This window comes from Cyrtonyx montezumae, unplaced genomic scaffold (assembly GCF_038088225.1).
Source record: "Cyrtonyx montezumae isolate F1298 unplaced genomic scaffold, pur_monq_1.0 scaffold_25, whole genome shotgun sequence".
In the NCBI taxonomy this organism is placed as follows: domain Eukaryota; kingdom Metazoa; phylum Chordata; class Aves; order Galliformes; family Odontophoridae; genus Cyrtonyx; species Cyrtonyx montezumae.
Genome location: NW_027071992.1, coordinates 12,264,986 through 12,277,085, shown reverse-complemented (window position 1 = coordinate 12,277,085; position 12,100 = coordinate 12,264,986). Strand labels below are relative to the sequence as shown.

Sequence of the window (12,100 nt, the reverse complement as noted above, 5' to 3'; positions counted from 1 at the left end):
ACGTTCATTTATGTTCTAGTGAGGGCTAAAGAAAAAGCTTTGGTTCGTTTCAAAATCTTTTGCCTTATTTTAATTTGTGTTTAGGGAAAAAGCAAAACAATACAAATTAAGAGCTGAATAGATGATTCTAGATTGATCTAGAATTAAATAATAGGGAAAAAAAAACATTGTACAAGAACTTGCAGTGAAGTTGGGTAGCAAAATGAAAAACAAGATGTTCTTCTAACATGTATGTCAGTGTGACATTGTCAAAGAAGGCTGACAAGTGTTGTGGAGCCCAAACTAAACTTGTTACAATTTATTATAAATAGTTAATACCGTATTATAATCTTTCTGTCACATTTTAGGTGTGATTGTTAATCATTTATCATGTTTCTGCTAATGTCTGTGGTATTTCTTAGACACAAAATGCATCATTTTAATTGCTTGTTAATGTTTAACAAATGCTACAGAACATTTATCTTCTGATAAATAATTCACATTTTATCCTCTATATATTACCACATATTTGTAAATATTTCTTTAACTGGATGCAGAAAATACCTTTCTCAGTCCTTATTAACAGCCCCCCCAAAAATCTGTTTTTGTAAGTTTTTTTTAATTGTAATCTGCCCACAGAGTTTCTCCAGTATATGTACAATTGGCTAGAAGAGACACTTAGATTAAAATAAGTGCTATGGTTAAACATAGGCCGTTACATTCTGTCTCTAAATACTGAAAGAATTGGATGCTTTATGTTTGAAGCTCTCCATTGTTTGTTGAAGTGTAATTAATGCCTTATATGTCTTCTCTCAAAACTGAACTAAATCTGCTCACTAGATAAACATTCCATCATTATTAGTATCATAACACATAGATTCTCTGTGTTTTGGACCAAATTCAGAGCAGATATTTGTATGCGCAAACAACATTAATTACTTTACCAACATAGATCCCTTGCATAAAAAAGAGGGTATTGAAGGAGCCTTAGTAAGTTACAGTCAAAAATTAGAGGATAAATAAGTGGGCAATCCCATGGAAACTGGAATCAGTCTCACTGTGCATTTACATCGTGTGATCACCATCTCCATTTTATTCTGTAGTGCTGAGTATCTGTTAATGCGTAGAGAGGATAGTAATCATTAAGCAGCCGCTCAGTAATTTATCCTGTTTCTGTTCAGGGTGTGGGTCTTTGACCTTGCAACTGTTCAAACCCTCCTCTAAAATATATACTACTCTATGTTTTGCTGTTCCTCTCATCATTAGAGAAAATGAAAGATGTCCAGGTCTTCATGTCTTGTCTTCTTTCTTTCTGTGAGAGGAAGAACATGATTTGTTCCCGAATCTAACAAATGGGAAGGTGAGATACAGTTGCCCAGGCAGTCTTCAATTCTTGAATGTTTCAGTTTAAGCCTGTATGAATTAGTTTTATGTTTGGAAAAGTGGGCAAAAGAGAAGTGCAGTTTCCTTAGTGTTAAAGAAGGATTTAACAGTCTCAAATTAGTTTGTTTCCTGTTCCGTCTTTTCCCCTTTCTTCCATTTTCCCTTCATGTCTCTCTTTCCATTTTGATTCCTCCTCATCACTGCCTTCCTCTTTGGCCCAATTCCCTCTTCACTGCTAAATGCCCATATGCTTCCAATTTATCCCTCTTAAGTTGCATGCTTTATCCCAGAGCTTTTCTGGTCTCCTTAACCAGTCTTAGAATTTCCCCATATTCTGAAATATTTTTCATGTCTGTTGGCTTAGTGAATTACGATTTTCCTTTATGGTGGGCCTTCCCTTTTTAGTAGCTGCTTGTACGACCTCTCTGTTCTGAGGACTTCTGCAATTCTTTGCTGTCTCTTCTCTCCATAGGTTTACGACTTTCTGTATTCTTCTCAGCAAAGCAGGGAAGACCTGCTTTGCTGTCCAGGTTGTCCTTTCTTCTTCATTACTGTCCAGTCTCACTGGACTCCTAGCCACAGTGTAACTTACCCCTGCCACTAGTATCATGTTTTCTCTGCAGTCAAACCAGACCACTGGCCCCTCTATGTGGGCACACATTTTGTCAGTCTGTCATCCTGCATGATGTGTCTAGTTACCCTTGTACAAGCACAGTTTAATTATAAATGCGAGTTACAGGGTTGGAACACACAGGGTGGGTTTTTCAGGGCTTTTTGCACTTTGGTAGCTATGCTTATAGTACATCTTTTGATCTTATATTCTGATCTAGTTTCGCTGAGTTTCTGAGTGGTTGAGTCTCAGATGTCACTGAGCCATCTTGTCTGATGTAAGTTTAAGCAGACAGTGAGCATGCTGGTGGTGTTTAGACAGTGCAGTGTAGTTTCCATCAGTGATGGAAAGTAGAAGATAAAACTACTAAGACAAAGTGACAGTTGTGATAGCCAGCCAACATGTGCCTGATAGGGTTTTTGGTATCTCAGCCAAGACCTTTGGATTTGATTGGAAAATGAGAAAGCTGGATTTTGCAGATGTGCTAAAATTTAGTTTGAGATTTCACAGGAGATTTCTCCAATATTATCAAAGAGCATTTTTAGGGATTAAAATAACTTGTGACTAAACAAACAGAAAGTCAGCTCTATGCAAGAAAAATATGTTACTTTGAAAGTATTTTACATGTTTCTCTAGGATTATTGGGGAAATACACTTGAAAATAAACAAACATACATCATTCTTAAACTTGAATTTTATTACATGTAAATGAAATACAAACTTCAGCATATCTGAGCTTCATTCTAATCTATAAACCATGAATTTTGGCAGGGTTGAAGTTTGGCAAAAGTCAATTCTTCCAAACCTTCTTTTAAGTTCTTTCCAAACTATGTGTGTTTTTCCTTTGCTCATTGTAGTTTTGTTGTTGTTGTTGTTGGTGGTGGTGGTGGTGGTAGTGGGTTTTTTTTTTTAAGCAATGAGTCTGCTTAGGGGGATGATAAGAACAGTCTTAAAATGTATTTTTATCTTAAGCAGACCTAACTACCTTTTATCCAGTGCTAGTGGGAGTTTGTCAGTCATTCTGATGCTATGAAAAAGCTGAATTTTGCATTAAAACACTATGAAAGCCTAATACTGACCATATAAAATGTATATGACTTTTTTTAAAGGCATAGAGTTGTATGTTTAAAGGTAGAAACATATAACTGCAGTTCCTATTAATGCTAAAGGTGCAGGGTTTTCTGTTTAAGTTTTGGAATAACACACAAAGTACGCAGTTTGTCTGATCTTGAATTAGGCAGGCTTCTTTAATATTTTATTTGTTTGACAAACAGGTACATACCAAGTTCCACTGCAGGCAAGCCCATGCTACAGGCACTGATACTTCCTGCTTGACATTTTCCTATGATGGTATTGCCCTTGCCAGCCGGGGAGGTAAGTGGTCAAAAGAAACTTTTAATATATCGAACTTAAAACAATCTTAATGCAGTAAACGGCCCATTTAAATTATATCATTTCTAATTATAAGAATTCACGGTGGAAGTAAGATAGTGAAATTAGAAATAGAAGTGTTTCAAATTGCCCATTTTGCTTTGATACACCATACAATAAATAAATTGTGCTTCCTGAAAGTGGAATTTAGAGCAGGTAAGAAATATTTAGATAACGTTTTTTGTTTATATTGTATGGTTCCTGATCCCTCTTCTTGCCTAGCAATAGTGGCATGACAAAAAGGAAATAGTTATCTTAATTAAAAATACAATACAACAGATTATATTACTTAGTTCTTTCTGGTAAGGTTATTACCTCTCTAGCAAGAATGTTTTCATTCTACAATTATTAGTTCTTCGAGCAGCTTTCTAATCCAGTGTGCTTTTATGTTTTAGTTGGATTTTTTTTTGTAGTTTATATAAAAAATATCAAAAGGAGATAACTTGAGGTGAGTGGCCAAGATATACTTGAAAGGAAAAATATACTCTGTTGGATAGGGAAAAAAACAAAACATCTTGTTTTTTAAATTTCAGTTAGAACTGTTACAAAAGTATTTAGAAGGCAGTGATGTACATGAAGGCACATTATCTCTATTATTTTAGATGTATGGATGGGGCAGTACCTCCTAAAACAGCTTTTCATCTGGAGATTTGTCAATCCAATGTTTTGCAGGCAGGTACAAGGATACAATCCAAGCTGTCTGGATGGAAACCAGCTGTAACCAGAAGCTATGTGGATGCATTAGCATGGCCCCAAGGCCAAATAAACAAGCCTAGGGAGAAGCAGTGTATGTTAATGTAGGCTCAGTATTGTGCCTAACATATGTACATGACATCTGCTCAGTTTGGTATGTAGACAGAGTGAGATTACATATACAAAGTACCGTGATAGAGGTATCCACATACTGCAAACTCTCCGAAGAAGGAGCTGTGGTTCTAGTCTGGGGTGAAGTATGCAATTGCTTTGTGTCCTTTTCCCTTTCCCTGCCCCTTATGAGCTGAATGGCATTGGCAACTTCTGCAATGGTGTGCTGCTGCTAGTGGATGGTACTTTCACTGTGGACGTTCTGTCATGATTCTAAGATTCCAAATATTTATATTCCCCGGGTCACGTATTTCAGAGTAAAGTGGCAGTGGTCTTGTCCTTGATACCCTTGGCTTACTATAGCATGTTACTGTCACTTGGATTGTTTAGTGATTGCTGTTCAGGCTTCTGGTGTTCCATAAATGGTTGAGGTAAAAACTGTGATTCTTACTGAACTGTACATGTGCTGTGTGAGAACCTTTTCCTCTTCAGAAAGTAGGTAAACCATATGTCTCACTGTTCTGGGTTAAGTAAAATGCTGCTTCAGCCTGCCAGTTGTGTAGCACTCACAAAATCCACACAGATACACTTTACTTCAAATGATTTAAAGAGAAACATCTGTGTGCCTTTTAAATATCCACAGAAAACCAAGAACACTAATATGTGTAATATTCAGTGATGCTATCTTGAAACCTCAGTTTATGTAAATTCACTTACATTTTGCTTTTATGAATGTAGATAACAGAAATGACATTTGCACATTTTAAATGCTTGTGGCATTTGCTCGCCTGCTTTTCTTCATCTGTCTCCAGATTTTGTGTTGTGTTGAACAGACTTCTTATGCTTTTATCTATCTCACTGTGGTAGAAGTTGTATCAGATTTTGATAGCCTTACAGAAATCTGCCCCTTAGTATGGTTACAAGTACTGCCTTTGTCCAGCACTTTTTTGTTTTGTTTTGCTTTTATCTCTTATGATACACTGGAAAACAAAGAAGCTTCTTACCTTATTTTGACTTCTTCAGTTAGTGCTCTAATGTGAGTATTACTTTGGATCTGTACCAATACAAGCAGATGTGGGTCCAACATTCATAGATTAACACACCTGCCAAGTGCTGAGGATCAAAGAGAGGGCTGTTGCTGGGGAATGGGGACTCTTACTGAAAGCCTGATTGAGTCTCCTGCATCTGATGTGAGTTCTATGTTGGAAGTAAAAGAGATGAGGCAGGGCTCAGCTGTAAGCACAAGGGAAAATGAAACAAAGAAAGATTTGCTTATGAGAGTTCCCAGTGTTACTCTTGTTGGGTATTTGGTAGTAACTTGATGGAAACTTAAGAAAGTTGATATTTTTACACACTTGTAACCATGAAAGGTTTTTTTTTTTTTTATAATATAAATATGGAAAAATACTATTTGGGAATGTTTTCTTTGTTCAATAGGTAAGCATTAGGATTTGGGGTCCTTTTATAATACAGATTTCTGATTCTTGTCTGTACAGAATCCACTTGTGTTATAATGTGGAGCACTTAAATTCATGGACCTCATGATAGATATATGTTGGTTAGTTTGTCAGTAAACTTATGTGGAAAAATATGTATAGAGAGGATGATAAGAGAGGATTTGTAGAGAACATGATTTGGTGATGTTGATACAGATGATGGTGAGAGCTGTTCCAGATGTAAGTGCAGAACTCCCAATTTGTGACTTTCCAAATTCTCTGTCACAGATTAGTCATGATCCTGACCTGCAGTCCCTTAGAGGGCTGTTCTTTAACTTCTGTAGCTCCTTTTGGTGAACCAAGAAGCCTATACTTTGCTGTAAGTTTCTCCTTGCATTTGCTATAAGCCTTCACAGAAGGGCTCTGAGTTTATAAACGTGTTTTATTGTCATGCTCCATTATGATAAGCCTTTTTGTACAGTGCCCTTCAATACACTTTTTTCCCCTATGTTTACATTTTTAAAATCCCAGTCCTTGTATTTTGTTGTTCTCTCCAATGATTTATGTGAATTTTTTATTGAACTTTGATTTCCAGACAAGAATCCCATTTAAAATAGGATTTTCTTAAAGGCTGTTGCTGACTTGAAATTTTTCAAGTTTATGGCAGTTCTTCATGTTGGCAAAAGCTTTTGCTTCTTTTGAGTCTGTTTGCACCCATTTGCTTGCCTAGTTGGTCAGTGTATTCTGGAGGAAAGTAAATAAAGATACAATCTTTGTAGTCCTAGTGCACTCGCCTTTGTGAAAAAGCCATTTGCAAAATGCCTGTCTTGGCTCACTACAGATGCTTTTTCTAGGCTTTAATTATTATGCCCATGGTATTTACCAAGAGAAACAGTGTCTGACCTGATCATACTGATCTACAGCTTTGTTATTGGTATCATTCTTATTAAAATGGCAAAGAATAGAGTTTGAAATGCTATTCAGTAAGTTCTTAAAAATCTGCCAAGCCTTGGGGTAGTCTGCCATGAAGAAAAATATTGAATTATCTAAGAATGAACTATTTTGAATGCTTCTTGGTGAAATGCACAACTTCCAAGTTTGTTTGTATGTTTTTGTTAAAGAGTAACTGTTTTGGCTGTCTAAGAAGTAAATAAAAATAGATTACTTCTACTGCTGCTCTCTTAAAGAAACCCATTAAGCATTAACAGAAAAAAATCCTTGGAGTTGTGAAATATTAAGATGTGTACTTTTTTAGTGACAGTGATTTCAACTCTTAATACAAACTAAATTCAATATCATATTTACAGCACAGAAAAAAAAATTGAAATATTAATTTGGAAAATCTTACATTATTCTTAAAGATGATGAGAGATTCAAAGCATTGGCCAAGTTATTCTACTAGAATTTCTCCCTTTCATAACTGACTATTTCTGTGGTCTTTAAGACAGTGTTGATTTGCAATCATCCCAAACTTCTTGAGTCTTTCTAGTACCAGCAGAGTATGCTTTCTTGTTAATAGGAGAGTTGTATCTAAATGTTTGACTACATCTCTCCTGCTAGAGCCTGACAGGACCACAACTTGAAGGTCATGTCAAGGCTCATGTCGCTGGGAACAGACCAATCTTGATTGGTAGCCTTAGGTCTGTCCGTATCCAGGAGATTTGCAGAGCAGCCAAATGGTATCTTTTGTTATAAAGTGCTGGTTCTTTAGATATAACATCTTGATAATAAGTGCTTTTTGTTGAGGGTGGGAAGGGAAAAGGAAAGGTTCATATTACAAAACAAAATGCTTTGAAGTGTTTGGGATGGTATATGTAATGAAATTTCTAAAATGGGGAGTCAATGTTTTTTTCTTTCTTGTCATTTTTAGCTTCCCAATGAAAAGAAATATACTTTGCTCTAGACATCATTTATTTAAGTTGTCCACTTCTTAAAAATATTTTGTAGTTAGGAGTTATTCTAGTCTTAATATAAACATACATGATGTACGAGGCCACACATAACTGCTTTCCCTGTGAAGGGTACTACTGGCCTTGATTTCTTCTGTTGCAGCAAGTAATATTTATTTATTTATTTGTGTTTGTGTTTCATTTCCAAGACCGACTCTGAGTTCTTAATCTCAAAGCCAAGGAATCCAGAGAATACTCCTTAAAAATAAATAAGTATATATATATAATAATTACTTCCCAGGAAGGATTGTTCTCAGTAAGGAAGCATGTCCATGCCACTCACCTACTTCTCACTTGGATTATGAAGAATGTATAAACTTTCTAAAATTAATTCTAGGTTTTTTTTTTTTTTTTTTAGGGAGAATTGTTGTTTTAAAGTCCCTGTTTTCACCCTTGAAAGCACTAATGCCAAATACAAAAAGATTCCTAGGTGTCTGTGTGAGATGGCTTAGGGCTCAAGTTCTCTTGAAATACATATTCCAGAGGGGTGATCAGCAGAGATGTAGATCTCTCCAAGAATAACTGTCTTTTCTTTTTCTTTTTCTTATTTTTTCATACTCACTTCGTTAAGATATCACAACTTTTTGAGAAGGGAATAAACACTCTGACTTTTACGGATGTGCAGATCACACCGTGTTTTTCAAACACAGATGAGAATGGCTATAATTGTCTTGCTATAAACTCAACTTTGGCTTTTACGGCCAAAGGTGTTGTGAAGGGGTGTGAAAAGGTTTAATTATAGCAAGCTTGGGCTCACTTGCTTCTTTTCTACCCCTTCCCCAAGGACTTCAGGCTGATTCCAGGCACTGTTTGCCTGAAGTTGGTTGCTTTCTGTGGACTAAAGAAGCAGAAGGCCACCATTGCCCTGTGTTCTTGGTTACCTTTTTTGTAGCCTCTGAGGCACAAAAACCTATGAAAAACCACTCCCATTTTGAATGCCTCTACCATATCATTCTGTTTGTTAAATTCTTTATTACTAACCCTTGTCCCTCTTTGTTTCACAGGAGATGATACTTTAAAGATATGGGATATTAGACAATTTAAAAAGCCTCTTCATTCAGCTGAAAGACTGTCTAGCTTTTTTCCAATGTAAGTACTTTTAAGTTATTCCAGTTAGCAGAAATATTGGTAGTTGTGCTAAGGAGGAGAGACTATTGAGTGTGTGTTGAGAAATGAGTTGTTCTCGTCCCTCAATATGTCTGAAACTGTGGGGAAAAAACTGCACAGAGAGAACTGTGCTGTAATGTTCTTGGCTACTTTAGGAGTTAAAATGGCTTTCAAATATCTCCTATTTCTTGTGATAGTTTGTAGCTAGCTATGCTTATTTTATGCTATTTTTTAGTCTCATATATATTATGCCTAATTAGATTAGAAACTTTTCAGGAAGAGGCCAGTTCATTGCCTTGTGTTTGTGTAATGAGATATATCAAGTAAGCCTCATTCCTATTTGGTCTATGATTAATTAAAAGAAAAAGTTAGATTGAAAAGCAGACATAACATAGAGGTGCATGGAATTAATTCAGGTTAAGATGCTAGAAGTGCTGATTACTCTGTTCTTTGCTACTAAAATAGTGTATTATACTGTATATGGCTAAGTATTGAATTTCATGTTTTTATTGGTATTAGCTGCACTTCTATACCTGTAGCACAGTCAAGTCCAACTGCTGAAAATTTACACTTTTAAAAACAGTAAAAAAGTTACTGGAAAAGAAAGTTAGGACAGGTCAAGCTTGAGGTCGCAACCACTCACTGTATTTTGTAGCATAAAGGAAAAATGAAGAAACATTTTTTAGCAACTGTATAAACAGAACTACTGTGCAGCATTGAAGAATGTATCATCAGTGAAAACAAAGTTCAAGACTGATTTATTTTCTTACTGAATGATGATAACCAGATTTGAAAAGATTATTTTGTGTTTTCTGCACTGAAAAGCTCACAAGGCTTTTGAGAGAAAGAGCTTTGTTGGGGGTAGGGGTTATGTCTGTTGGGTTTTTTGTTTTTTTTTTTTGCCAGTTTTGTACATTCTGTGCACAGTTGTAATTATAAATGTTAACTGTACCTGATAACTATAGTAAAGGATGACAACTGACAAAAGATGTTTTTGTAAGCTTCATGTTAAAAAGTGTAACAAATAGGATTATTCGTAAGGAGCGGGATTTCTAAATTAACTGCACAGTAATTACTGGTTCACTCAGTGTGATGGTGTTTTTTTTTTTAACAGGACGGATTGCTGTTTCAGTCCAGATGATAAAATCCTCGTCACAGGGACCTCTGTTAAGAAAGGTGGTGGCAGTGGGAAGCTTTTCTTCTTTGATCGGGAGACATTTCAGAAGTTGTATGAGATAGAAGTTACTGATGCGGTAACTATCTTGTATTCAAAATAAGAATGAAATCTGATTCATTTGTTTTTTTACTCACATACAGGTAGTATCCTGCTACCACTACTGTAATTTATTCCATATTTACGAGAGTTACAACCATAAGTAGTGTGCTATTCTCTCTATTCTTTTAGTTAGATGAATAAATAGAATCTTAGGGTGAAGCCTTTGATCAGTAGGAGACAGTGTGTTACCAATGTATTGCTCAAGGTTTACAGTGAACTTTCTCAGAGCTGTGAAGTGGGGTACAAATTCTGGCTTGTACGTTTGTGCAGTTCATTCCATTGTCATAATGAAAAGCAATTTTTTGGCAAACTCCTGCTTGTCTTTGAAACTAGGCTCATGCCTATTGTAGAATGTATTTCAGTGGACAGACCTATTTACTTTTATAGAAGGAAGAAGCTTAATATGACAGTTGAAAAAAATCCTCAGTAGTGTAAATAAGTAAGCCTGTTGAAAACTATCAGGAGTGCAAGGCATTCAAACAGAATAGCAGTTGCTCAAGTATGATGCATTCCCATTAACTGTGGTCTGTCAGCTAGCCACATCTTTCTTGCACTGTAGCGTTTCAGGATATTGTTCTCTCCTGTGCTTTTCTTAACTCACTTCTTGAGTGCAGTAGGTTTTTTTTAGCACAGCACAACAAAACTGCTTGTGCTGGAGTTCATTTAGACAGAATTTATATTTATATGTAATTCTCAAATCTAATTTTTTTCCTCTACATTCCTTCTAAAGTAAAATCTGCATATGTTTAATGTATTATATCCATCATTCCTGTGGCAGCTGTCTTGCAAATGTAACAGTGCAGAATTTGCATTAAAGCAAAAAACACATGGTATTCTGGAGAGGAAAAAGATTTTTTTATTTTAAACAGGTAACTTTCTAGATATAGGTTTTATACTACACAGCAATTTTCATTTAGTACTAAATGTATTCTCTGAAGTTAACAAACTAGCTTTTAAAACTTCCTCCTGTGGAACAAATTGATCCTCAGCTTGTACAGGTTTCTCATGAATGTTGTTCTTTCTGATACTAGTATCATTACCAAGTGTTCATAACCATTTTCTGGGTCAAAATATGAATTCTTCAGTACTTCTTCTGAAGCTTCTTGACAGATCAAAAGAAACAAACTATGTAAGTTAAAAGTGTGGGAAGTAGGTTCTTATGGGAGCTTTTCTTTTCTGGGACACAAGGAACAAAATAACTTAGCAATTCCATTCACAATGATGGCATCATCATTTGCCGCAGAGGAAGCTGGAAACTTCCCCTGAGATTTAAGATTTCAAGAATGAGAAACTACCTAATTTGATTTCAAAAAGTATATAACTGTCATTGGATAACTTTGTTTTACTGAAAAACTGTTCTTCAGTTCTTCGAAATGGAAGGTCTGCTCACTTTCTCAGGTAGATAATACAACAGGAGGGTCCAAAAGAGATTATTTTGCAGCTGACTTCTCTTGTATTCTGGAAATACAGTTCTGCTGCTTAAAAATGTGGAGAAACAGAGTCGAGAACTAGCAGTAGGAAGTTGTTGGAAAAACAAAATTAGGTGCCCATATGTGACTTCAGTAGGGGCCCCTCAGACAGTAAAAATTTAAGGATGTGTACAAATCTCAGCAGGTTCATAATTTTTGTCATGTAAGTTTATATAGGTGTTTATATTTATATAGTACTTTTTAAAACTGTAGTAAATTATTTTTGCCTATGGAGCTTTAGTGCTGCTGTTTTTCTTCATCTGTAGTTATAAAATTTAAGTGTCATTTTCCTACTTTGGATATAAAAGATCAAATGAAAATAATGGAAATAATAGGTGAAGAATTCATTCTCATAAATGCTGATTTTACGATCTAGTTTTCAGTGAGCCACCACTGACATTACCTCTACACTCATTGTCCAGCTTCCAATTTCAACTTTACACAAATAAGAACGCAGTTAAACTTGTTGACCTGAGTCTAAAAGAAGAAAAATTACTATAAGTAGTGTTTTAAAATCAAAGATTTTTTCAAAATGTTCCTATTTTTTATATCCTTTGACTTTTTCTACAGTTTTTGCTTTTCCTCTTCCAATTGTACTGTTAGGTGAATTATAATTGAATAAAGACATGCTAAAAGCAAAATATAAAGATGCAGGC

General features: G+C 35.5%; 1 protein-coding gene across 1 annotated transcript in view; it reads left to right on the top strand.

Annotated features, from left to right (window-relative positions):
* WDR70 (WD repeat domain 70) overlaps positions 1 to 12,100 on the top strand; it is a 134,183-nt gene that overhangs the window by 94,673 nt on the left and 27,410 nt on the right. The window contains exons 11-13 of the mRNA XM_065739935.1: positions 3,247 to 3,346; positions 8,597 to 8,681; positions 9,814 to 9,952. Coding sequence (XP_065596007.1) covers positions 3,247 to 3,346; positions 8,597 to 8,681; positions 9,814 to 9,952 — 324 coding nt within the window. The remainder of the gene's footprint in view (positions 1 to 3,246; positions 3,347 to 8,596; positions 8,682 to 9,813; positions 9,953 to 12,100) is intronic.